General features: G+C 39.4%; 2 protein-coding genes across 3 annotated transcripts; one reads left to right on the top strand and one right to left on the bottom strand.

Moving 5' to 3' along the window:
- Positions 1–955: 955 nt before the first annotated feature.
- On the top strand, positions 956–12,779 carry pex16 (peroxisomal biogenesis factor 16). The gene is made up of 11 exons (XM_063470244.1): positions 956–1,198; positions 1,430–1,465; positions 2,049–2,125; positions 3,379–3,512; positions 4,217–4,317; positions 4,702–4,782; positions 5,780–5,929; positions 6,779–6,851; positions 7,302–7,421; positions 8,650–8,714; positions 10,930–12,779. Exons 1-11 carry the CDS (start codon positions 1,066–1,068, stop codon positions 10,986–10,988), a joined length of 1,029 nt encoding a protein of 342 aa, XP_063326314.1. The 5' UTR covers positions 956–1,065; the 3' UTR covers positions 10,989–12,779.
- arfgap2 (ADP-ribosylation factor GTPase activating protein 2) lies at positions 11,949–27,377 on the bottom strand. Of its 2 annotated transcripts, XM_063470223.1 has the most exons (17): positions 27,277–27,377; positions 23,968–24,086; positions 23,717–23,789; positions 23,406–23,537; positions 22,759–22,839; positions 21,355–21,460; positions 20,718–20,774; positions 19,560–19,604; positions 18,039–18,091; positions 17,718–17,854; positions 17,210–17,341; positions 16,287–16,415; positions 16,027–16,179; positions 15,806–15,932; positions 15,560–15,647; positions 14,128–14,252; positions 11,949–14,034 (listed from the first exon to the last, which is right to left on the bottom strand). In XM_063470223.1, the coding sequence occupies exons 1-17, from the start codon at positions 27,346–27,348 to the stop codon at positions 14,014–14,016; spliced, it is 1,650 nt and encodes a 549-aa protein (XP_063326293.1). In that variant the 5' UTR covers positions 27,349–27,377; the 3' UTR covers positions 11,949–14,013. The 2 variants fall into 2 exon arrangements, with proteins under 2 accessions (XP_063326293.1, XP_063326302.1); XM_063470232.1 differs by lacking the exon at positions 19,560–19,604 and having other exon boundaries at positions 11,986–14,034.
- Positions 27,378–27,887: the final 510 nt, after the last annotated feature.

Raw genomic sequence — 27,887 nt, 5'->3', positions numbered from 1 at the left:
AATCTCTGCTACACTTGATCTAACCTAACTCTGACCCTGAACCCATGGCTACTGTGCACCAGTCACACACTGTTCTTTAAACTTCAAATTTCCAGTTTATCAAACATCACTTACCAGTCCTTACCTTTAGATCTGACCTCTCTTCTTCCTCTCTTGTCCTGTCTTTCCTAGCTTTCTCCATCTCTGAGTGAAGTTGGCTCTCTTTCCTTTCTCTCCCTGTGAGATACAGCAGCTGGACCTGTGAGACAAACTTCACACAAACAGTTTGTGTGTTGGCTGATTTTTGTTGAGCTGATAGAAACGCTATATTGGAAATTACCTGCCACTTAAAAAAATCTCACTCCCTTTATGCTCCTCTTCACTAGAGGTACATGCTGAAGTACCACAGCCGCAACTTAGGGACACCTGCAGTCATTCTGGTGTTGTGGCAAAAACCCCTAAAACAAAACAAAAAACACAGTCCCACTTTTAACCCCTGACTTTGGCACGCGTCATAACTTTTTATGCAACATCCACCGATGATGATTATTAAACGAACAGGACTGCCTTTCATGTGTTTAAAGAAAATCTATGAAAAATGAGAAACAGCAAGGAGCAGGAGAGGATGGTCATACTACGACTCAGACGTGGGCACACTAGTTTAAACAGAACATTATTCATAACATGGAAACGCAGTACAGGAAAATGTAATTACTGTGGAGATGAAAAAACTGTTAAACATCTTATATTACACTAACAGGAGTGTCAGGTGCTGACAAGGCAACTCCAAAACCTCCTCCTCGGTACAGTGATGGTTAAATCCTCTGATCTGGATCATATTGAAAGAAATTTTTTAAAAAGCTACTTTTCGGTCCACACTCCGTACCGGTTGGTGGGAGTAATGCACCGTTTCGCTGTTTGCCAACAGCCAATAAAAAGCAATGGGAGGCGGAAGAAGAGGAAGAAGAAACGGAAGTTTACGGTATACTTTTAGAATATAGGAGTAAGAAGTCATACAAGTAGATTAGCTGGTCTGTTGTGAGCACAGCGGTTAAATGCAGAGTGTGTCTTTCAGAGAAAGCTGAAATGTCTCACGTTAAGGAGTATCTGGATAAAGTGACGCGTATTTATGAACGCTACACCGAGTATGTGAGGAGAAACCCAGCTGCCACCGCGCAGCTGGAGAGTACCGTGCGGACTCTCTCTTACCTGCTCGCAGGTCAGTCGTAGAAGCAGTTTTTATATGCAGTGTGTTGGGATTAGGGCTCTCTGTTTAGAAGTAGTGCAAAAGCTCAACTGGAGTTATGATTGTTTTCTGGGAAGTGAACGCTCCAGATCTCTTGTTAGTTTCACTTTAGCTCGGTAACACTAGCTACAAGTGCCTGTGCAGTGCAAAATGAATGACGGCATGTTTTCTTTGTTTGTTTGTTTGTTTGTTTGTTTTTTGCAGGGAGATTTACAGATTCCCATGAAATATCTGAACTAGGTAAGTAGATGTTAAGGACCAACACAGAGACTAGTTAGTTCTTTTTTGCATCAACACCTTATATTAGTAGGAGTTTGCCATGTGAATGAAGAAATATGAATGAATACATAAATTCTGAAAAGCCAGAAGGCTCAGAGATCTCAGGAGAGACATTATGTTCTCTCAAATCCCAGATTATGTCCTGTTTTACATTGAGAAGTATCTTTGAAATAGTTCATTGGAGAATGGTGAACCTCTCCCAGCCTATGCGCCAAAACATTATACTAAACAAAGTAAACATCTATTTATTTTTAGCATTATACAACTTTTTGAAATATCTTTTTCCTCAGTTACATAATGGACATAAATGGTTTTCAGATTAATTATATTACGGTATACTTACTTGGGAATAATAATGGACTGGTTTTGATATTAATTTGATATTAATATTGAGCTGTGAGGAAACTTTACAGGTTATATTATCACTATGCATTCTTTACAGTTTTCTAAGCATTATGTGTCTACAAATGAACATACTGTATATAGGTCTTATGTAATCTGTGTACTATTCAAATATTTTCGTCATCACTTTGTATCTTTTTAGTGTACTCTGCCTCCAATCTCCTGGTGCTATTCAATGACCACATTCTGCGCAAAGGGCTGAGATGTACCTTTCCTGTGGTGAGCTCTGCTTTCATTCAAACAAAGATCGGTTCTCACAGTACAGTAGAAAAGAATAGCATTTACTCTCTTTGCAGAAGAGTGCAATGACATTTAAATGGCTGTCCTTTGTGGTGTAGCAATAAAAACTAGAAATTCTAAAGAGATGCTAAAAAAAAAACAACTTATGGTCTTAGTCTATTGTTACCATGATCAGTTTTTATAGTTTTAGTGACCCTATAGGATTTACCAGAGCACAATAGGACAAATACACTGTATTGCCAAAGTATTCACTTACCGTTCCAGGTCATTGTGGTTTAAAGCTCGCTGTCACTGGACACTAGAGCAGTGGCAATCTGATGGACGAGTCGGTTGCCAGGACAACGGCACTAGTCTGACTGCACTGTGCCGAGTGTAAAGTTTGGTGGAGGGAGGATTATGGTGTGCGGGTGTTTTTAAGCACTCAGCGCCTTAGTTTCAGTAAAAGGAACTCTTAATGCTTCAGCATACCAAGACATTTTGGACATTTTCATGCTCCCAGCTTTGTGGGAACAGTTTGGGGATGGCCCCTTCCTGTTTTAACATGACTGCGCACCGGTGCACAAAGCAAGGTCCATAAAGACATGGATGAGTGAGTTTGGTGTGGAAGAACTTGACTGGCCTGCACAGAGTCCTGACCACACCTTTGGGATAAATTAGAGCGGAGACTGTGAGCCAGGCCTTCTCATCTAAATGTGTCTGAATATCCAGCTGTAGCTGCTTAAGGCTGATTCCAAAGGCTCCATAATGCCCAGCATAAAATTATCATTAAACCAGATTGGTCCAAAGTAGTTTTTGGTCTTTATACTTTTGTACTTCCTTCATAAACACTATAGTCGGGTGATTAAATTGTGCTAAAGCTCATCCAAGAAGCTTGGCTTGTGATGAGTAGCAGTGTGCCTGCCTGTTCCTTCTGTACAGTTTTAAGAACCATTGCTAGTGTGAGCCGAGAACTTAGCACTCCACCCTGTTTTCCAAATATGTTAACTTCTGGTTTTTAAAACTAACATTGCGGCAGCCAAAACACTAACACTGACGCTCAAATAGTGGGGCTGAGAAACGAATGGCTAACATCACCGTGGCTGCATCCATCTTTTACTGTACGGTTTCCTTCAATAATGAAACTATCCAAAGACTTCAGAAACTGTGCATAGGATGTTGTTTTGGGAAGAAGTGAGGGTTTCATCCTTTTCCATCTAATAAGTCGTCCATCCTTTGTATTGTGGTGTTTCTAGTCCATCTCCCAACAGAGGCTCCTGACTTGGCTGTCTGTGCTGGAGTATGTGGAGGTCTTCCTGGAGATGGGGGCCTGTAAGCTGTGGGGTGAAGTTGGACGATGGCTTGTCATCGGACTTATTCAGATTTTTAAGTATGGCTTGGAAACTTGACTTTAATTTGAAATTATAAAAACACTGATACTGATTTTGCACAGGCTACATTTTAAGTTATTTTTTTTGGAAAATGGAAAAGTAAAAATTACTACTATACATGTACATTAGCTTTCCTTCTGTGCCTATTGCTTTAATGCATAGGCACAAAATATAGTCTATGTTAGACAAATGGTGTTCCATCTTTGTGGCTGTTTCAGCATGACCGTGTACCTGTCAAAGGACACTCCACAAAGATTGGTTTTAAATTTGGCATCACAAATTTAAAAGAACTCCAAAGAACCTTAGCATTCATTGCGTGTCCACATGTTTTTGGCCTTGTAGTGTGTAGCTGGGAGTGACTCTGTGGAAGACTACACTTTTCAAAGTGCTCTTTGAAGTTTTCTCTAGATTTATTTGTGATTTTTGTTTCCAGATTTTGAAGGTTACAATTGTTTGGGGGGGTTTTTGTTGTTGTTTTTTAAGTTGTGAATAATAAATGCTTTTTATGTAACTTCTAAGGAGCTTGGAAAGAAAAGCGACTGGACTTCTTAAAGTGAAGACATTTCAAGAAGCTTCTCAGATGAGCGGTGAAACATCTTCAAGAAACTTTAATAAGTCCAGTCGCTTTTCTCTCCGAGCTCCTTAGACTACCGTGACCTGGATGACTGAGAACTTACAGACATTTTATGTGACTCCTTCACAGGGCAGTTTTTCGGATTGTGCTTCTTCTGTGGTACAAATCTGGCATCCAGACTTCACCTCCCATAATCCCCCTTGACAGAGGTGGAGACTTTGCTGGTGAAGGTCAGTTGTCTGTTATAAAATGGCCTGCACCTTCAATGACTGTGAGACGTTTTGTTTTGAATTGAAGAATGTAAAATCAGATGTGAATTCATAATGGCTCCATAATCCTGTCACATTTGACTGTCAACATTTCTATTGTGAGCTGCAGGGAGCATTTTAGCCCAGTTGGTGAAACTAACTGAGTAACTTAGGCTAAATAAGTAAATAAAGGCAAGAGCCTGATAATGTAAACACGTGCTAACAGTGCTTCTTGTATGCTAAAGCTCAGGGACTCCCTCAAAAGTAATGAATCCTTCCTTAAAGCACACAAACGAATGCCATTTCTCACTTCCTGCTCTGTGATTTGTGCGTGAAGGCTAAATTAGATAACGCTTTTCTCCATAGATGAAAGTAACACAGAGCAGCAGGAAGACACCTGCTTTGTGGGCCAGAGGTCAGGACGAGTCATTAGGCCGCTCGGCAGTGGTAAGTTTGGTTTAAACTCTTTAAAACATTTTAACCTCTTAAGATTCAAGCTGCCTGAAAATTAAGCCTAAAACCAAATTCTGTGTGACTCAGCTGGTGTGGTATTTGAAAATATCCAGTTTCTGTCTGAACAAAGGCCGGCTTCTGAGAAATCTCTTAATGCTAACTAACACCAGGTTGTCCTTAAGCTTCTTTGTTAGCTCATATCACCTCCTCACTTGATTTAAGAGCAGGGTTCTTAAATGCCATTGCACTATACTTTATCCATTCCATATTGTTCCCCTCTATCTGTCCCAGGTGTTGATGTTTATTTCATTTTGAAACTATTTTCCTTCAACATCTTCACTGCGCATATAAAAGACTGTGATTCAGCTTCTTCTGTTGTCTGGGCAGTTTTCTGCTATATATAAATGTGATGTATGGGGTGGTGAAGTTGTGTAGGCAGACTTTAAATTCTTATAAATTCAGACAGAACTTGGGTTATTGTATTTTAGCCCTACAAATCTCCTCAAGAATATGTCCTCAAGATCTGATTGAATTCGGGATTTCAGCTCTAATTTAAGGGGTTTACAAAATTGACTGATTGCATTAACTGTTTATAGATATTCACCTGTTTTAGGAGTAAACACTTATACAATGTGATACGAAGTATTCCTGAACTTTTTTGTGGTAAACTCTAAAAAGAAAAAAGAAACAAAAACAGTTTTTTCTTCTTTTGTTTGCTGCTTATTTTCAAAAATATTGATTTGAATTTGTAACTGAAACAAAAAAGTGACCAAATGTCTTCATGTTAAAACCTTTAATGAACTTCATTCTGTCCTGTAGATTAAAGTAATATACATTGTTCATTTGTTTTTTTACATTGCTGTTAGACAGGAAAATCCGCAAATGTTGTAGAGAGAGTGTCATCAGGCTGAATAAAAATGCAGCCGCTTGTTAAACACCTCTAACTCTGTGCTTTTTGTGCGTGATCTGTCTCGTGTTGGTGATGTGGCAGCTCCCTCGCTGCAGACCCGGCTCTGGGGAGCACCGAGTCAAAAAAAGCAAAGCAGCAGCTTAAAGGAAACACTCAACAGCCAACCAACACCTCTGGGGCTTCAAGAGACAATTGCTGAGTCTGTGTACATCGGACGACCCCTGGCACACCGTATCCTTACCTTCCTCTCTCTGTGTTGCCATACCTGTTTAAACAAAAGTACTGTTATTCCTGATATTTCTTAAAACGCGTCCAAAATCATCCAGGTAAGGAAATCCCAGAAAGTTGATTCTGTTCAGCTGGACGTTGTGCTTTCAGTGGGATTTCTTTGCTGTTCTTACGTTGAGGCGAGTGAACAGTCTTAACGAGGTGGGGATGACGTTTACAACCAAAAGGTGTACCTCAGGACAAACAAACCACTGGTGACGCTCGAGAACAAGAAAGTTCAGTGTGAAGTTTACAGTTGGAGTAAGAGCAGATATTTTCTCACCAGCTGCATTGCATTAACAATATTTTTGAGAAGATTAAAAACAAACATACTTTGTAGCATCCTCCGTGTGGACCAGTGTTATTTATTTAAAATCACAAATGCCATCTTTCTCTCTTAGCCTTTGAATCTGTCACTAACATTTCTGTTTTTTTATTATAACAGTGGAAAACCTTTTTATACATCCTTCATGTCCATTCATATTTGTCATGTCAGTAATAAACAGTTCAAAACATTTTTAAAATGACACTTTGCTGTGAAACCACCACAGCTCTGACAGAAATACACTGTGGATTAGAAAGCTGCAATATCTCCTTCACCTCTAGATGGCAGACTGTGAGCCAGAGTGTGCTTTTTTATAAGTAGTGAGAATCAGTCTGAAGCGGTGAAGTACTTAATCCTGGAACAGTTCAAGGTTTTCAGACTTTCTGGCCAATCTCATATAAATATTTATTTACAGTTGGCTGCACTTTGCTCTTCTTCTCGTGGGAAGTTATTATAATTTTCCTTAAATCAGTTCTTCCCAACTGCAGTACTCTGCCTTGGACTCTTTGGAAAACAGTCTTGGAAGCCATGGCTCATCTCTGGAGTCCTTGAACTATCCAGGTGAGCGAGTTCCTCTTTTGCAGTACTCCAGTCGGCTACTTCATTATCAAATAAGAACTTATTAATTATTATCTTGGAAGGAAAATGTGTGCGGGTGGAGGATGAGTTGAGACAGGACAACAACCAAACAAACAATATGCGTAGTACCCAAATACACATACATCCACCTTTTATATTGTGTCACATACAAGTTACAGCAAGGACTAATAAATAAATAATAAATAAATGAGCATTTTACTTGTTTTATAACAAAATTTACATCACAGGGAAATGTGAAGAACAAAGAGGCAGTCTGGATGTCACAGTAACTGTTGCATGAGGGACAATCATCTAGACAAGTAAACAATGAGTTACAAACATGAAGCAGCAGCTCAGGATGTGTGCTGTGAGGCATCGAAGTGTTAGAGGAGATAGTGAAGTCACTTCAGCTGCTTGTCCTGTTTCCTCTAGCTTCGCTGTGCTCAGTGACATCAAATTTCAAAATCGATGGGAGAGGGCCGAGATGAGGAGGAGAGCCTTTCTGTTGTTCTACTACCTTCTGCGTTCCCCCTTCTATGACAAATACTCTGAGTAAGTATCTGTGGTTAAGTGGTGCTGCATTTTCAGCGGTTTTATATCGTCTTCTGAAAAGTGTTAAAATTAGGATGACATAAATAATTGTACAATCTGTAGAAAATAGAGTACTGTGCAAAAGTCTAGACTAATAGTTCTTTATGCTTTTTAAAAGTCTTCTGAAAAATGTCTTTAGACATTAGCTGTTTTGTTGGTTTGTAAGCAGTGCAGAATCATTTAACATAACGAAGTCCAAAGAAAACCTTTGGAACGTTCACCAAGAAGAACCATTCCTAAAAACTAAGAAAGTTGAGGCTATGTTGAAGAATAAATTTGGTCATACCAAATATTAACCTTCAAGCTCGTTAGAACGGCATAATCCAGAGGTTATACCGTTTCAGGAAGGTTTCCTAAATGTAAAGAAACCTCCCAATGGTTTCTGCTGCTCTGGGGAACTGTGGGTGGGTCCTCTGGGCCTGTGTGGGCTATGGCCTCCCCTGGGCCTGTGTGGGCTATGGCCTCCCCTGGGCCTGTGTGGGCTATGGGTGCTGGTCGTGTAGGGTGGGACGAGAGGGTGCAGGTTAGATGGAGTTGAGGCATTGGGGCAAGACTGGCGTGGGGAGATCCTGGTGTTGGGCTCTGTGCTGTCGGCCCTCTCTTTTCCTTTTTCACTCCTACTGTGTCCGTCCTTGTCCTTGTTCTTATGGGGTCTGGTCGTCTGTGGTTTTTAAGGGTGGAGTTTGGCGCGTGTACCCCTCCTGGCGTCTTCATTGGGGATGGCATGCAATGAAGGGGTGTGTACTGTATCGCTTGTATCAAGGCTTTGTATTGGACGTTACAGGGCGTTGAGGCGGTGATGGATGGTGGAGGTGTTGTAGCTGGGGGATGGGTGGGGGCTGATGGGTCCTGCCGGCTTGGTTTAGTGGGGCTTTGGGATGGGTGACCTGCAGTTGGGTGACTTAGTTCATTACAAGGCCCGGATGTATAGGGGCCTCTCCCTCCCCCTGCACTAAGGATGTATCAGACAAATGCAGGTGACAGATGTCCTAAACTGGAGCTGGTGGTACATATTAGACGATAGTTTGCTTCGTGTTTCATCTACAGGAGCAGGAAGCCTGTCAATATATTCCTGAAGCCACCCACCTCCCTGAATAAAAGGAGTGGCTGGTGATTTTTGCACAGTACTGTAATTCTTGTTCCTTCACTGGTCTTTTAACAGTGTTACTTTTTGCTCCTTCATGTGCAGGGAAAAGATTCTGTTCCTGCTCAGACTTTTGGCTGATCATGTTCCAGGAGTCGGGCTTGTGGCACGTAAGTAGAACAGTGTGCTCATTCTTCATGCACGATGTTGCCTTGCGTTGCTGTAACTGTCGAAAATTTAGTTGGACTTCCTAAAGGTGTTTGTTGAACAACTGAAATTGTGACTTTAAAAAATAGCAGCTTTTGAAACCATTTCAGAGTTCTACTTCGTAATGCGTACTGTAAACATTTGTGCGGGTGAGAGAGAAATGAGAGATTGTCAGCTGAAAATGCCTAAAATAATCAGGTGAAATGATTTCTTTAATTTGAAACAGACTAAATGAGTTTAGATGAGTTAAGAGGGTTCGTACGGGTGCTTGAAATCCTTGAAAATGCTTAGATTTTATTAACTTGGTGCCTTTGGCAACAGCTTAGGGGGAAATAATAGTAATATGACAGATTGATCCATATGGGCAGTTTCTTTGCGTTCATTCAAAATCTGTTAATCAGGAGCACCGACACATTAAACGACTTAAACATTATGAATGGCTTCAAGCTCACACTGAGGCCCGTGGGGCACTATCACCCACGGAGACAATAGACACATGTATATGAATATTTCATATTTCAAGGCTGCCTGTTTATTTAAGGGAGATGAATAATACATTATAATTGTACATAATAATATCACACCTGATAGACTAAATAAATAGATTCTTAAAGTCTTATATGTTGAATTGAACTGAGTGTGTCATCTGTTCAAAGCCTCTCCCAGTCAGTGCTGTTCTCCATGCCTGTCTTACTGTACATGGTGTTATTAGCACAAACACTTTACAGGTGATCATTTAGGACTTTAACAATAATACAGACGATGTAGTCAAACATCTCACAGTTAGTTTTGAATGAATGAACTTAAAAACAAACAAACATCTGTCTCCTATTTTTCGCGTCACATAGGAAAGAAGCATCGATATCTGACGAGAAGACTTATTAATTTGGCCTTAATGTGCATCATTTTGTCATGTTTGGTGCAGTTTTCTTGTTTTCTTGTTTTTTTTCAGCAGAAGATGAATATCTCTAACAAGTTGATTAGTTCACATTTGCACATTTTAATTTTTAAGTTAAATGTGTGTTTTAAGTTTATATGAAGTGAAAGTGAAACATGGATTCTTTTTTGTTTGGTAATGTGCTGGAAAAGCTTGAAAATGGACCTTGAAAGTGCTTAAAAAGTGCTTGAATTTGACCCTGAAAAGGTGTATGAACCTTGAGTTAACATGTGGGAGAATCCACTTCATTTGAAAGTCACGTGAATGTATCGACACTAAAAATCCAGTAACATCCACTGAAACTACATTATCATATCTATCTTATTCTCTCGGCTTCTCCATTTAGAGGTTGCCACAGATGATCCGTCTGACTTTATCTCTAATACCATCTTCTCTCAAAAACCACTGTAATCACATTATCATATATATATTTTTTCTTCTTTCAGCTGCTTTCTTTAGAGGTTGTCCTCAGTTTTGTTTCTAATACTGTAAAGTTTTATGAGATGTCACTTTTCACGAGTAGGCCAATTACAGGTAAACCTGAAAATGTCAACTGAAATGGAATACCTGTGATACATTATTACAGTGTTATACATATGATATGATAATTCAGTTTTATTTGTAATTAATTTTTTTTCTAAAACGTACAGACATTACTTATCACAGGCAGAGTTTATTATTAAGAAAGAGTCCAGAAGAGCGCAGTCCCTCACACTCCCAGGCCTCTGTTTTTAAATTTATTTTTTAATTATATTGCTGCAACTCGTCCTGTCAAACCTGCAGATTGACGTCTTCTCTTCACAGTTGAAACTGAGACTTTCTTACTACGACCACTATTAAGCTGTGATGAAGCTGTTGTCCTGTGAGCCGCCATCACACAGAAACGTGTCCTCTGATACAGTCGTGTCTTTGGGTCTGCCAGACCTCTTCCTGTCACAGTTTGTTTCTGAGTGCAGAAGGAAACTGTACTCACTGACACCTTGACTTTCTTTGCAATTTCTCTGTAGGAAAGACCTACAGACCTAAGAGTTATGATGGTCTGTCTCTCTTCCATTGTTAATTGCCCTTTTCTCTCCATTTTTGTAGCAACACACTCCTTTCTGCATATATACATGTACATATGCATATATATGTATACATGGAGAGAGATCTTGTTTTTTTTGGCACTGTTGTTCCACCATATTATACATGATTTCATGAACTATTAGTGCTGGGTTTGATTGTGTTGTCTCTGTGTTCAGGTCCCCTGATGGATTATCTCCCCACCTGGCAGAAGATCTACTTCTACAACTGGGGCTAAAACCTGCACTCGGATCTTTGACGTTTGCTAATCAGCTGGAGAAACTGCACAAAAGAACCATCAGTTGCCAGGATGGGACAGAGACAGAGACTCTTGCAATAATTCCTCAGAAATCAGATAAAATGATTGGAAATGACTGGCCTGCAGTGAGGGACAAAAATGAAATCATTACAGTCATTGAAATTAAAATCCCAGCGCTCAGCAAGTTTTTCGGTACACAAAATATGTGTCCTAAATCTTTGCAGTGTAGACACACTGTGAGTCTGTGATTTATAGCAGAATCTCTTTGTGAACTCCGCCCATCATTGCACTGCTTTATCTGTCAATAACAGATGATCTATTTCAGCAGCTCGCTGCAGAGAGGACTTGGAAGGTGGACCCATGTAAATACAGTGAGCCTACACGTTATGCACGTTAAAGCAAACCATGTCTTCATAATACATGAAATCAAAAGATGTGTAATCTGTGGTCCACACAATTGCTCTCATTTGCTAACAGTCTGCATGCACAAATATAATTTGTTATTATTGTTCTTGCCTTTTGGTAATTTATAGATTTCCAAATGCTCAAAATTACAGTTAAATAACCGACTGACAGGTTAGTCTGAGGTTAGCTGCTTTTTTTTTCCTGTTTCTTGTGGTCTTTTTTTTTTTTTTTTTTTTTTTTCAAATCAACGTGAAAATCCCAAATCTCAATTATTCCAGCTTTTTTTTTTTTTAAACCTTTTAGATTTAAAAACAAACACTGAAGAAACACTTTGGAAGGGTTTCCGTTCTGTCTGCCTTGGTAGAAACCCACAGATGATAAATTCAGCAGGTTTTTCTTTTTGTGAAAAGCAAAAAAAAAGTCGACCCTGTTGTAATTAGGTGAAATGTGGATGATTAATTACATGGATAGATATCAGTTGAACAGTGATGAAATTTGATTATTTATAACATTTGAATCAAACTGTGTGATTAATAGTAACAATCAGCTAACAAACACGTACGCTAAGGATGAGCTGAAGCAACAGTAGTTTAAAAACAAAATTATAAGGCTTAGCGCTTGTAATACACCAGCATAAACCTTGCATTGAACAACAGACCTCTGTTCTGGTCATTCTTCAGATTTTCCACAAACAGAATGGAGGGGCCTCATATTAAAAGATATCCACAGTATAGTAATCATGTTCCCACCAAACAACCTCCAGGGCTGGAAGATGGGAGCTAAATCACTTGTACCAGAACCAGTTCAGTTTAATTCAGGTTTATAGCACCAATTCACCTGAGAGTGTTTGATACTGAAGCTGAAGAACCTACAATGTTAGAAAGTTCAGTCACACAGCTCCCTATGAGCAAGCGTTTGGTGAGGAAGGAAGTGGTCAGTTTTAACAGGAAGACGCCAACAGCAGAACCAGGCTGTCCAGTCCAAACTGCATGTTTACAGCCTGCTGCAGCACAGTTTGAGTTGCCTGACTGAAATAGCTCAAAGACTGACTTCAATTTCTTTGCATTAAAATCTGTGGGGCGTCCCCACCAATGTCACAATAGCTCCTTAATAGGTCCATTGATTTCCAGTAGCAAAAGTGATGATTTTTTTCCACTTTTGGATCATTTTCATGTAGAAAAATAAGTCTGCTTTTATATAAAAATGTGTGAATGTTGCACAGAGTAAAATCTAGTACGACAGCAACCACAGGTTTAGCTTTGGGTGTTTGTGAGAAAGTTGACGTCAGTGAAAACAAAGCAGAGGTTTTTGATCTTTATTAACTGTTTCTTTTTGTAACCTACAAATAAATAGTTTTGAATGTTTCATCCTATCGCCCCACATTTTTACCATGGGAAGGGCGCACACACGGGGGTGATCAAAATTACACTTTGATGCATGAGAGAGAAAAAGAAGAAGAACTACTTTCGAATTTTATCCAATTTCCAAAACTTGTTGAACGTAAAGTCTGCCCTGAACACACGAGACAAGATGGGATACGAACAAGCGTGGTGAATTTTCACAGTTCACTGTATTTAACTGCATTGTACATGGCAGTGAAATTTAGAGAGAATTCCTTGCCTCGAGTTAAATACTATTGTATTCACATTGTTAATGCGAGGATCATTTTTCTATTTAAAACTGAATATGTGAACTTAAAGGATACAAGCTTTCCAAACATAAAAGCACTGACTGTAAAATCAAGGCAGACTTCAGATTCAACAAGCAAAAACAAGTGAAACACAGCTGAAGGTTGCAGAGTGGAGATGCATAGTCAATACAGTATTATAGTTTTGAGCTGGGACAGCATATTCTGTCTGCAGTGCTTACTGGAGTTGGATTTAACCCTCCCTAATTCCCAGTATTGGAAGCTGGAAGTTTGTTATAGGGAATGATGACTTTACTGCTGCACCATCTGTTTCAAACACAGCATGTAACCATAACAACTTGCACATCAAAAATGTGATGCTTCCACGTTTCACGCAGACAGAAATGCATAATTCCAAACTCAAAGAGTTGAAAATCAGTCAGTGCTTTATGAAGAAGAAGAAAACAAACCGTGGACAAGTGAGCAGCACTGAGTTTGGGATTGTTGTTCAAATAACACAAAAATATATACTGCCTCTTTTTTTAAATGTCACAATAAAACAAAAACTAGCATGACATATTTGATTATATGAATGGAAATAAACAACTTCTGCAAAGGAATAAAATATAGCAGAATAAACTGACATCATTTTGAAAATCTAAGACCAAAGTATTCCAAACAGTAAATTACAACAAAACTCTGGTTTAGAAAAGAATACAACCTGTGATGCTCGGCTTTGCTCATGAAAATCAAACTTAAAGAGTCTGCTAATGAGAATGAGAGAAGAAAATACTGTCTCAAACTGTCAATAATGGAGGACGGACGTGACGGACATTTCTTTTCCCATGCAATACTTTCTGCTGCCCATGTCTCGTCCCATCTTCTCCGTCCAAACGCACGTGTCAGTCAAGAGGCTGTCTGGCTCCACACAGGTGTTAGTTCAGGTGATGTCATCCCACCGGTCGATGCTGCTCAGTAGGAGCCGTAGCGGTCCTGAGGAGGGAATAAACACAAAAACAAGGAGAAGTATGAGCAAACTTATGGATTCAAGTGAAATAAAGCAGCTGTCTCGTGGACCAGTCTCACCTGGATCGTGTTCATGACACCATTGGCGAGGACAGCCATCTTTCCCGCAACGGTCTTGACTCCCTGTTTGAACTGAGCGATGTCCGGGCCAGAGGGAAGCACGCTGTCAAAGCCTGAGGCTCTTCCTGAGAGGAGCAGAGAAGTCTAATCAGACGGGACTTTTTCACACGTTCAAATCAGTTAGGCTGGTTTCACACTGCAGTGATTCCAACACGCTGAAAACACTGTAGGCCACTTCACCTCTACATGCAGCGATCTGTGGCTCAAGTTAGTGAATAACAAGAGTGGGATTTCTAACTTTTTGGAGGTCACCATATATCGTTTTCACCACTCAGCCTGAGGCAGCATCACCCAAGTTTGTGAATGCAGTAACTTGAAAATGAGGTGAGCCAAGACTTGAATTCACACCACAGGTGCATCCACCAAAAATCAGTGACCTTGACGTCAGAGGTCAAGTTTTCTGAAGAAGGAATTTGTACCAAATGTGCATCTACTAGGAGGCTGAGGGGATAGAATGAAGGTTTAACATCTTCAGTGAGAATCAGCTGTCTATTTGGGACTAAAGCAGAATAGCACAGCTTTCATCCACACCAACATTGTCTGCATTTGTCGTTATTTGTATTTGTACTCGTGCGCTCATGTGCGAAGCCTCTTCTTTAAGCATAAAGGATAATATCTCATACCAAGGTATCATCCTTCATCTAATCAACATTACTGCCAAACACACGTATTGCATTTGCCGATGAGGTAGTTGTACCTTCCCCAAAGGTGTAGGATACAGACCCTTTCTGCAGATTTAACGCAATAATCCAATGTCAGTGGGGTTTGAGACTGTCGAGTCCATATGCGATATTTTGATTTGATTTCTCCCATATAGTGGCTCCCTGTTAAATCCAGGTTAAAATTTGAATCCTTCTAAATAATAAATAAATAATTACATTTCATTTCATAGTACCATATTACTGCAATAGAGCACTTGGCTCTCACACTGCAGGCTTACTTGTTGTTCCTAGAGTATTTAAAAGTAGAATGGGAGGCAGAGCCTTCAGTTTTCAGGCCCCTCTTCTGTGGAACCAGCTTCCAGTTTGGATTCAGGAGACAGACACTATCTCTACTTTTAAGATTAGGCTTCAAACTTTCCTTTTTGCTAAAGCATATAGTTAGGGCTGGACCAGGTGACCCTGAATCCTCCCTTAGTTATGCTGCAATAGACGTAGGCTGCTGAGGGATTCCCATGAACCACTAAGTGTTTCTTTGCTTTCTATGCGAGTACACACCACTCTGCATTGAATCATTAGTTATTTCCACTATTTTCACGTAGGGTAATATATAGCTTTGTAAACACAAGTTAGAAGAGGAAGCTCAAAAGAGCAGATGAGCGCTGAGGAGTAAATGAACCTTGACATTATAAGAACTGCTGGTTAACGTTTACCTTTGTGGTCACTGCCATCTCCAAACAGGTCAGCTGAACTGATGGAAGTGCTTCCAGACATGCTCTCCAGCCTCGTCTTTGCATCATACTGAGAAAAAGATGAAACAAAGGTCAACCATGAGGTAATAACAGAACATAGTTTAACAAACAAATTAAACAGATGACAGGTGAAATGTTAATTACAACCTACAGAGGCCCTAGATTTCAACTGTTTTATAGTGAAATGAAGACGAGAAGGGTTCTCACCTCAGCACTACTCTCCCGACCAAAGAACATGTCTGAGGAGATGGCCTTCGCATTGGCAAACTTCTGCCTGGCCTCACTTGACTCGGAAACTGAAGCTGAGACCTCGGCTTTTCTTCTGCTGGGGAGTCTGAGTTTAAGCATTGAGAACGTGCGTCAGAGCTAAGAGCTTTAGACAGAAGCTAAAGGACATGTATGTATTTGGCAAGTGAATATGTATGTACCGCTCTCCAGTTGGTTGAATACTAGAGATGGTGACCTCCTCCTTGGGGTCATCTTTCTCCAGTGCCCAGGAGGTGGTGAAAGAGGCAGTTCCTCCTTCAGTATCCCACCGGGATCCAAAACTGTCTCCCACTGTAAATGGGTTGTCTTTGTATCTAAGATCCAAAACACAGTGTGTTATTAAGGGAGTGCACTCAGTTCTCTCTTCTATGTTCTGTGGTAGATAATGAATCCATGATACATAAGTGGGTTCTGTGCGTACTTTGGAGGTCCAGAGGTGAAACCAGGCTCATCAAACATTTCCAGTTTGGAGCGAGAAGAGGACTTGGCTCCCACGGGCGTTTCCTGCTCGATGACCTGCATCTCTGACATCACTGAATGTGACACGGCACTGCAACAGGAAATAAATGCTCATATTTACAGACCTAACAAACACTCGGCATTCCTCTATTCTGTGTTAGCTTCCTGTGTTATGAGCAAAAACTATTATCAAGGTTCATGCACCTTTTTCAGGGTCAAATTCAATTCAAGCACTTTTTAAGCACTTTCAAGCTTTTCCAGCAGATTACCAAACAAAAAAAGAATCCATGTTTCACTTCGCATCACCTCAGTAACACCATGTGAAAATGACAACAAATCATCTCAGGTTGATTTAAACGCCTTTGTTACCCTTTTGTTAAACATAGAAAAACGCACCACACAAAAATGCTGCAGAAGGAAAAGGCTGCCTTATATGCATATACTGTATAAACTTAAACACACATTTCACTTAAAAATTAAGATGTGCAAATGTGAACTAATCAACTTGTTAGAGATATTCATCTCCTGCTGAAGAAACAAGCCCACAAAACAAGAAAACTGCACCAAACATCACAAAATAATCCACATTAAGGCCAAATTAATAAGTCTTCAGCCACATAGTTAGTTCACATAACAAGCAGCGAGGGTTTTGTCCCTCATCATTTCCTCTGGAAGCACTTTATAAGGTGGTCTTTCACGTGAACATTTTCCAAGTGGTAAACCTTCTTTCCCAGATGGACTCTTATCTCCTGCTATAAGCTACACTATATATGTATCTCAGATTTGTGTTTTTGCATTTTTTTTTTCAAGCATGCATTTTTCTTGCATCTTATATGTCGAGAATCTTCAGCTAAATTCTGAAACTGAAATGAAAAATGTGTTTACCTCCTGTTGCCGAAGCCCATGCCCAGTCTCTCTGCCTGCTCTTTTTTCTTGCCTTCCAGATTCTGGAGCTTCTTTTCCTCCATCTTTCTGTCAATTTCCAGCTCTTTGTAGGCCAAACGCATCGAGGCAACACTGCAGCAGTCAGAACAGAATTTTAAATATTAGATTTTTTTTTTTTTTTTGGAAAAACGTACAAAAGATACATCTTAAACATTCATTAATTTGACTTAATTTTTATTACATGCTTTTCTTATTTTGCCTTTTACAGTGCTGGATGTTCATAAAACAAGGCCAAAGTTTTAAATAATAAGTATGCAGCGTGCTGTGAACACTGATTCAGTTTGTTTTTCCATTTACTGCTGGCTGTGTGTGAGCTCACTGTGACTCAAGCAAAGCTACTTTATTAAGGTAAAAACAGAAGTGTGTGGCTGGAAATAATAAAACAGCTTAGCATTAAACAAAATAGATGAATGAAAATAAGAGAGAATATTTTTTCTCTTATTCTTACATGGATTCCTCGGCTTGTTTCTTAGCCTCCACGGCCTGCTCCTCTCTCAGCTTCTCAGCCACTTGTGCCTGCTTCTCCACCTCTGAGAAACTCTTATTGCTCACCTTCTGGGCACTGAGACCTTTCTTTGCACCGAGCTGCATCAGTAGGAAAAAATGGTTAAAGTGTGTCCTCAGCTTTAAGCTGATAACTCACAGAAGAGGGAATGTGAAGGAAAATTCATGATACCAACTTTGTCATGTTAGAAAATAAATAATCCTGAGCTTTTTTCAGCAGCTTCATGTAGTAGAGAAACAATGAAATATTTGTGGTTTGACTCACCCCTTTTTTAGCTGCCATGGGCTTCTTTTTCCCAATGATAGAAGGTTTCAGATCTATAACACATGGGACAATGTCTTTTTAAAACACATTTACAACATAATTTTATCTCTCAAGATATTTTCACTCATGACTTCCGAACAATGTTGGAATAATCAGGGCAGGACATTGTCCGAGTTCCCCTGGAAATATTCCTTTGTTTAGTTTTAGAACGGCGTTTCCCACACAAACGTTACTCAGGAGGAGCATCCAGTTATATTTTGAGTTCATTTTGATTTTATCCTTCTGCGTCTCAGACATTAACAACAATGATTTACTCAGTGGACAATCCCCTTACTGTTATTTCAAAGTCCAGCTAGCTCTGATCCTTCCCACTGGAGACAGTCGCTCTTGTACTCCTCTACAGATCGGATGCAAACTGCAGTACCACTGACTAGAACTCACAGCAGTTCACAGAGAACTGGTGCCAGTACTCACCAACGCTTCAAACTGAATGGAGACTACAATCACCAGCTGCAGTGCAACATGGTGCAGCTGGAGCTGTGAGCTTCTCTCACCCCAACCAATTGAGGCAGATGGCCCCGCCCCTCCCTGAGCCTGGTTCTGCCGGAGGTTTCTTCCTGTTAAAAGGGAGTTTTTCCTTCCCACTGTCACCAAAGTGCTTGCTCATAGGGGCTCATATGATTGTTGGGTTTCTCCCTATGTATTATTGTAGGGTCTACCTTACAATATAAAGCGCCTTGAGGTGACTGTTGTTGTGATTTGAAGCTGTATAAATAAAACTGGATTGAAACACAAAATGAAACACAAATTGAAACTGAATTCTCACATTTAGCTCCATCAGACAATCTGCAGAGTTCAGGGCTCAGTATGCATGAAAACAGCTCCATCTGGCGCCAAAGCAAAGGTTAAAAAAGCTCATTAGCTCTGGAAAAACAAGTGAAAGATGCTTCTGCAGTGAAACAGCATTCACAAGGTTTTTAATTGCTAATTCACAAATTTAAGAAATCAGTGCAGCAAAAGCGTTCTGCTCAGTTAAAGGCACCGCACCACAGCACTTAGACCTCAGGTTCACAAAACCAGCTTTTTTTGCATTCCAGCAAGAACATCATGTTCAGTAATGCCAATGTTAGTCAGCCACTTTGCCCTCAGCAGAATTACACATCCTGGTAACAATTTCAGAGTGACAGGGAGCAACTATCACTACAGACATTTAGGAAACTCTTTACTTTTCAGTCACATTACTGTGGTGACACAGACAATCTCAACAGCTTGGCAAAGTATGTAGCTGTTTTGCGCAGTGTAGTAACTTTGAATTAAATTTCGCTCAATGACAATAAAGAGCTTTATGCTTGTCAAAGAGTATCTTGTTGAACAGCTGTACAAATAAGACCAGTGAGCTGATACTGTTTACATGACAGAGTAGGAGAAACAGGAGGTGACTGAGGAGATGTCAATAAAAGCAACAAAACCATGCGTCTGAGCTAGAAAGCAGCCGGTACAAACTACACCCACACGTATCACCTTGAGGTGTCCATCCTTCACGTGATGACAAACGCATGGAGTCCTCTAAAGAGCAGGACAAACCAGTCATCACAGTCAGGTTCCAGAACATCATGTTCCAGATTAGATTACACTACCCCGTGGTGGATATGCACACATGATAGAAGTATTACAGAAGTGATAAGTCACATCAGGAGAAAAATGAATTCATTAAAATTCAGGAACTCTTAATATTCAGTTCAGCAAAAACAAGATTCCCATAAGAGCAACATATTGTTTCTGACATACGCTACTTAATATAAATACTAGTTTGTACTCGCAATTCAATTATGAGATCATGATTCTTGGTAACAAGAATACTAACTAATATATTAGATAAAATGTTTCATGTTCTCAATGATTTTAAAGACTTCACAATATCATTTTACTAGAACAGGAGGCTCAGCTTTCACGTGGAACCTGCTCCATGTTTGGGTTCAGGAGGCCCACAGCCTCTCTGCTTATAAAGCTTTCTGATAAAGCTCATAGTAAGTGTTGCCCCTGGTGACCCTCAACCTTCCCCACATTATGCAGCTGTAGGCTCAGGCTGTTTTTTTACCTTACATAAGGCACATTAATGATGGTTTTGTTGTCAATAGAAATAAAACTGAGTTGAACTGAAGTGGAGAATGACCCACTATGTAAATGGGCATGTACTTCTATTGCACGATTCTACTTTGAGGAACACCGATTCATCCATTCAGACCTAATGATACCGTGCTTTATAAAAGGTGAACTACCACACACACACATTAATACTCTGACAGATGCATCAGGAGGTATTTAAAGTTGAGTATCTCGCCCAGGGACACTTGTGCATGTGGACTAGAAGAACCTGGGATCAAACCACAAACCTTTTGATTAGGATTCATCCCACTGTAGCTCCCAACCAGTCTCACAGTACGACAGAAATATTCTAATCATTATGAATGAATGTGAATAATATGACTCGAAAGTGGGACAGTCTTCACAGGAACACACAGACAAAAGGATGTATGGATACAGAAGTATAAACACAGTCGAAGCAGAGTAAGGGAAGTATCTATGCACAGAAACATAAATGGCAACACAAAGAAAAACTACAGATAACAGCTCTGTAGTTACAGAAGAACAGAGGCTCTGTGAAGCTAATGCACTCACCAATGGCAGCTTTGGGTGATGTGCTCAAACCATCAATGCTGGGTCCTTCCTCTGGCTCTAAAAAGATAAAAGCAAAACAAGGTTGAAACAACAAAATAATTTTTCAGACATTTTACTGCGTTTTTCTTAGCATTTATTTGCTGTATGCAAAACAGGATCAATGTGAAAATAAACAGTCATGTGATAAAGGACGTTTACCCACTTTCAATTTTAAGGCTTTAATATCAGGACATCAATAAAAAGTATACCGTGTATAATGTGGTGTGGTTCATCTGAGGTTGTGTCGACTTCATTTTATGACTTTTTATTTATTTTATTAGCAAAAACTAAGCCAGAATGCAGAAGCACTGTGATTCCCACTGGTTTCAAAGGCATCAGCAGTACCAGGTAAGATGACTAATCACTATGGGCACTTTCCAACCAAACTAACCAGGACGTGTCTTTTAATGAAGTAATAGCTCTTTGAAATAAACAAAGTAAAGACCTGTAACGACTCACTCATCCCATCTCCTTTTCACACATTAGATTTAGTCACAGCTATTAGAGCTGCAAGTCTGTGTGTCTGCACGGTAGCAAGCACACCAAACACAATGAACCTGGCAATGCAACGCTAACAACTAAGATTCATTTTACTTACGGCTGTCATCCTGGCCTTTAGCAGCTGTGTTCGTCAGCTGCTGGGCGAGAGTGGCTCCGTTCTGCTCTGGCTCAGAGGATGGTGCAATGTTCCAGTCATTAATAGGCTGAAAAATAAATGTCATTAAATTTAAAGAATGGATGCAACTTAAGCTTGTAACTTTAAATCTATACGTCTTTCACTCAGGAGATTTAAACTATACACAAATCATTTGTGGCTCACTGTTTAATCAGAAACACTTAAAATCTGACCAACAACAACATATTTTTTATAAGCTGACTGTAATGATAAACTGTAATAATCCCAGGTGGCAGTTATAAAACAGTCTTGAGAAGACTAGTCTTATTAACTAGTCTTGAAACTAGTGAAACTCTCAACACTTTAGTTACTCAAATGCTTTTGTTTGAACTTTAACAATGAGTTTGTTACACACACACACACACACACACACACACACACACACACACACACACACACACACACACACACACACACACACACACACACACACCATCACATCTCAGATTGTTTTAATCAGCCTTATATACCTAAAGCAGCATTTCCTATAGATTCATAATGGGGAAGGAGATGATATGGTCATCTGTACATATACATACACACACGAGCTTTTTCTCCAAATGAGGCACAAAAGCTTATAATAATTTTAATCATTATAATAATTAATTTCAATAACTAAATTTCAAAAAAATTCTGTCACAGATACAAAGCTTGGTGACTCTTAAGTTTTGTACGTTTGACATACGCTGAACACGACATGTGAAACAAACGCAAACGGAGAAAGCGGCATCACACTCACAGGGAGATGATGAATACAAAAATCAAAAGAAGTGGAATTTATAGTAAGTATTATTTTAGTAGGAGACAGGCTGCATACAAACACAGCAAGTTTCTCCTCTGTAACAAATAACTAAACACTAACTAAACAACTCTCCATCCTGTGGATAAAGTCCAACTAGAAAAGTCTCGGAAAGCAGCTGCAGATGGAAGTTCTTTCTCTGCTCTGCAGTTTTCCACCTGATGCACGTTCAGACTTTAAATAAGCACCAGAGCAGAAAAAGAACTGCCTCAGAACTCCAGGCCAGTGGAGCTGCAGCACTCTGCTGCAGAAACAGATAACGAGCACCACCACAACAGTGACATGGCCAGTGAGCCAGACAGTAGTGAGACACTGAAAGATGGAAAGGGCCAAGGTTAGCTGGTTAGAAATGACTTAACTACAAATAAGAGAGGAATGGAGGCCACTGTTCTGTGCACTGTAAAAGAAATGCTAAAATGAGTTGCTAATTAAACCTGGAATGTCTGTGTGAGGAACACTATAATATTGTAGACGTGATTAAACAACATGCTGTGACATTAAAAGCACCAGATTTTCAAAAAACAAACCTGGGTGTGTTCGTCAAAAAAGTCTGTTTCTTTCTTGTCAGAAACTGCAGGTGTGCCTCCTGCAGACGAGTCAATCCAAAGCTGCAACAGCAAAAAGGAAAACTTATGTTGTAAATTCAAAAGCTTTTCATATTTTTGAAGTAGAGTAGATCCTGAATTAATGACGGTTTTGTTTATAAAACAAAAGGATGGTCATTGGTTCGATCCATGGCTACTTGAGTCTGCATGTCAGAGTACTTGGGAAAGCCACTGAATCAAATGTTAGACAAGGTATATAACTGATTGGGTGAATGAAGCTTGTAGTACTTTCAGTGCTCAGTTACAGTAAAAGTCCATTTACCATGTACTTTGAACTAGAACTGCCACATAGCTCAAACACTAATAATCCTTGTATCACTCTTATCACTGAGCCTCAATGTACCAACAACTTATTTAACTAGAGCAGAGATGGGCGAAAGAAATTTTAATTCAGAAAATTTATATACATATATATATGTATGGCCCTTTGCCATCTATATATATGTAGTTTAAAATGAAATCAGGCATTTAAAAGTAAATCAGGTAGGAGCATGCAAGCCTACGCAGAAATAATAACATCTGCAGTGAAGTAAACATTTCCTAAATGTTTTCCCTTCATTGATACTCACGTCTGTGCCATATTTAGACAATGCAACATTTGCTAGCTGTCGAATCTTCTCTCTGTACATCTGGGCAGCACGACTGTTATACTTGGCATTGGTATCGTTTGTGGAGCAGCCATGCTGGCGGAAGAATGCCGTCTTCAGATTAAAAAAACAGAAATGACATTTCAGAAGAATTAGAAACCACAGACGTGTCGTACCAGAAAGCCACACTTCACAAAACATGGATCATTTAGGTAAAAAACAACAATCGTTTTGTTTTGTTTTTTTTATTTGAGAAAAACCTCATTACACTTGGTACTCAGGTTCAGACTTACCGCATTGGCGTTACCTCCAACCTGCATACACCTAAGTTGAAACCAGTTCCAGTTGGAGTCTAACTCAGTGGATCTGCGGAGGAAAGGGGAACAATGTGGAACGTCAACACAGTCCTGTATGTGCCATGGACCTGACCATGGACAGATTTACTAACAGTCTTTCCCAGAACAAAACCCACCATCTGTGTTAAAATATCATAAACAGACACATTTTTAGATCAGCTACAAAGCTGAGGTACAATGAAGTTTACCTGATGAAACTGAGATGCACTCCCAGTGAGCGGTGGATGCCAGAGCAGTCGATGCACAAGAAGACACCATATGGAATACTTGCCCAACTGGGGTTTTTGGCAGCACAGTCAAAACATACCTATGCAGACAGAACATCAGCATTTTAATGAAACATTTCTGCCTCGATCAGTCCATGTGGTCACAGTCCATTACATTTCCTGCTGCTAATCGTGCAATATGAGCAAGAGAAGCAACATCATCACCAGATAATAATGTTGCCAATCAGCTATATTTAAACAGCTCGTTTCAACATTCCTGAAGACTTTCTCATTGAGTTTACTGTCACAGAAAAGCAGCAATGACATAGTTTAACATGGAGCTGCTGAGTGTTTACACACCGTGAAGAGCCAAGAGGTGGAGCATTTTTCAGACTGAAAGTGAAATAATATTAAATATTGTATTAATTACTATTAATCGATTATTAATATTAATTAATGTCTCTACACCATCATATTGTCTGTTTTCAGCAGCACAAAACTTTGCCTCCTATTAATGTCAGAATAGCTTCCAACAACACAGAGTAAAGGTAACATTTTCATGCCATAGTTTAGATCGCTTATGTCTAATTTTATTTATTATTTTGTAGTTTATAATGTTGCATGCACTTCCTTAGAGATGTAACTATAAATTGCATTGATCAGCCCAAAATGACTGCGATTGGCCTGTTCAGTATAGTCAAGTCCAGCAGTGCATTTCCAATTTTTCATATTGACTATGGCTACGTCCACACGTACACGGGTATTTTTGAAAACGGAGATTTTCCGTTTTCGTTTTTTAAAAAAAATCCCGTCCACACGTAAAAGCCAAAAACGAAGGAAAACGCTGCTAAGAACATGCCAAAGCAGCAGGTGGCGATATATTCCTAACCGTGTAGAAATGTTGGCCAATCAGAAGTCTATAAGCCTGGGCGGGAAAGAGTAAATAAAGATGGCGCATAGAAGCAGAACTGAGTCCAATGTGTGGAAGGACAGTAACTGTGTGTGTATATGTAAGCATTTAAACACTGCAGAGAGTAAAATTAACAGTAACGGTATTTTGTCTAAGTCCGCCATTGTAGAAATTCATTTCACCGAAACAATAACCTGGCGCACAGTGTGACGTCAAAAAAGGCGCACACCTTTGACGCTGCGTTTTCTCCGTTTTCCTCGTCCACACGTAAACGCAAAAACGGAGTTTTCAAAAATCTCCACCCTGGCAGGAGTTTTTAAAAATCTCCGTTTTCAGTGACCGAAAACGCCGTTTACGTGTGGACGGAAGGTGCAAACGCATAGAAAAATCTGCGTTTTCAAAAATACCCGGGTACGTGTGGACGTAGCCTATAAAAGAATGGATCAACTCCAAAAGAGCTGAAAATCACCAAACCTGCAGACCTCTTTTAGGGTTGGGAAATGGAACCTAGAATTTCTAATAATGACTTCTTTAAATGTTGATGGCATTTAATCACAATATTACCACCCAAAACACAACAACTCCTGTGTTCATTACGTCCCTGCATGTCATTCTTTCTTGTCTATAGCTTAAAAGGTTTTGAATGAATTCTAATAAAATTTTGTAGGTGTGTACACTCTGGCATTATTACCACTTTGAGCTTCAGATCGATTTATTGACTTTCAAGGAGATGTCAGAGTTCTAAAATGACGTGATATTCTTGCTGGTAGTGTGAAGTAACATGTATTCCGAAAGAATTACATAAAAGCTATTACTACATTACTACTACAGTAAGGGCATTACTGCAAAACTCCTGTGGTGACTAAAATCTTAACTAAAATTAAAAAAGCAAAACATAAATAACTTCAAATCTCAACTTTGTGCTTTGCATTGAAAAAACATACAGTATATACAGTTGTTAAAATGAGAGAGAACTTCAGGTTGGCTTCATTTTTCAGATCCTGAAGCTACGTCCAGCTTTTATAATGGGACAGAATGCTGACGCTTCGACTTTCCAACACCACGTGTTTCGTAATACTTCTCTGAAGTGCGTTTCAAAACATCCACGTCACGCACATGGCTGACTAGGGTGCGTTTCACCCATTTCGACAGAGCTTTTTTGTTGCTTCTAGGCAGGCGATGTGCCAGGAAGCACAATTTTTACAAAGCACAGTAATTAATGAATGAATGTTTTTGACATTACTGCTTCCATTTCTACTACTACTACTATAAGCACATGTATACAAGAAAGCGATACCCGATCTCTCATTACTATCTTTGCTGTGGATTGTAAAGACCGATATAGATGATCAATTTACTTAGAACACTGAACTGCACAGTATAATTGAAGAAATGATGATATTCAAATGATTACTGTCATATAGAGAGAGTCGCAATGTACTGTTCATTCATTAAATGATGTCAATAAAAACCACATGCTTTCAATGAAAAAATAAAAACGCAGACATTTACAGCTCTGACTGCAATCTATTATACATTTTTTTCTGCCTCTAAAGAAAACGTTATTATCAAGTGACTTCATCTTCACTCTAACCTGTTACATACTGAGCTGCACATACTGTTACATACCTCTTCATACTGCACTGCTAATACGAAAACTAACAGAGTTAAAAGAAATCAAACGAAATCTCATAAACAGCAGGACAAAGGCTTGCAGGGTCATATAACCCAAACGCCTGACTCGGAGTAAGTAAAACATCATTCCTGTGTAAAAAATAAATAAATAAAAATAATATTGCTTATGTATTTCCGTCACTTACTTTGAACGCTTAATGACTTTACAGTACCATCGTCTTTTATAATCTAATTTTAAACTATACTGTCACCCTGTAAACCGTTAGCTAGAACACCTACCCTAACAAATGACTGTAAAACCGAAGTTCTGACTGACAAACGTTATGGAGCGCCAACACATCAGACTCTGCTAGCACTAACAGATACTTATCAATGAAATGAGTCAAATTTCACGACTTTCAAAGCAAACCTAACGACCACTACTAAATGAGTCCCCAATATCGGACATATCGAAAGTTTAGTCTATTTAGTTCAACGATTCTCCCATAATTTTCCTGACGTGGCACAGCGGAACAAGTTAGCTTCCTTAGCGTACACATACGTGGCCTTTATGTTTGACTACTTTACCGGTAGGCTAGTAGTCATTAGCTTCTGCTAGCTGTCTTACCGTGTAGCCGGGCCTTGCTAGGTGCTAGAACACGACTAGCTTCCCAGGTAATTTCTCCTGTCCAAAGCTAATCATGGACTGCCAGTATAAAAAGCCTCACAAAGTAATACACAAGCAATGATGGTGAGTATTCGGTTACCTTGTTGGTAGGAACAGATCTTAATCTTTTGAAAATGGTAAGGATTTCGGTCTTATTTGGTTCCGTAGCCATCTTGACACTGACGATTTCTATAAGCTGACGTCACTACGGCAACTAGTGTGGCCCAAAACCCAAAAAAGGTAAAAAGTCATCCGTGGTTCACCGACTTTAAAATAAAACAGTCGATTAATTATCACATTTTTAAAAAACATTTTCATTCTCACAGCATAATCAGCATTATCTTCATAATAGAATCAGTACACACCCTTGGAAAACATGCATACAGTCAAACATGTCATTTAATATAAACAAAACAAAACAAAACAAAACAAAAACGTTAAAAGAAAAGGCTTCTATAAACATCCCGAAGAAACAAAATAAACATCAGAAGAAACTGTCATTTGTAATGATGACTGACAAAGTAGATAGACCTCCTTGTATCCAATCCTATCTTATACTGTCTATCTATGCATATGTATGTATATAGATAGATTGGTCATCATCACATCACACAATATGCAATCATTAAAATCAGCACAGTGCAAAATAAATGACTTGACTTGATCATTTTGACCAGTGGGTCAAATACAGATTGTGTCTTCATCATTCTA

The sequence above is a fragment of the Pelmatolapia mariae genome, linkage group LG1, assembly GCF_036321145.2.
Source record: "Pelmatolapia mariae isolate MD_Pm_ZW linkage group LG1, Pm_UMD_F_2, whole genome shotgun sequence".
Taxonomy (NCBI): Eukaryota; Metazoa; Chordata; class Actinopteri; order Cichliformes; family Cichlidae; genus Pelmatolapia; species Pelmatolapia mariae.
Note: the sequence above shows the minus strand (reverse complement) of the source record. Positions and strands in the feature narration are given on the sequence as shown.

Coding starts and splice junctions, on each gene's coding strand:
- pex16 (XM_063470244.1), top strand. CDS start 1,066: ATGTCTCACGTTAAGGAGTATCTGGATAAAGTGACGCGTATTTATGAA. Junction 1,199..1,429: donor TCTCTCTTACCTGCTCGCAG/GTCAGTCGTAGA, acceptor TGTTTTTTGCAG/GGAGATTTACAGATTCCCAT. Junction 3,513..4,216: donor GGACTTATTCAGATTTTTAA/GTATGGCTTGGA, acceptor ACTCCTTCACAG/GGCAGTTTTTCGGATTGTGC.
- arfgap2 (XM_063470223.1), bottom strand. CDS start 27,348: ATGGCTACGGAACCAAATAAGACCGAAATCCTTACCATTTTCAAAAGA. Junction 23,790..23,967: donor GTGCATCTCAGTTTCATCAG/GTAAACTTCATT, acceptor TTTCCTCCGCAG/ATCCACTGAGTTAGACTCCA. Junction 15,933..16,026: donor ATTCAACCAACTGGAGAGCG/GTACATACATAT, acceptor GCTTAAACTCAG/ACTCCCCAGCAGAAGAAAAG.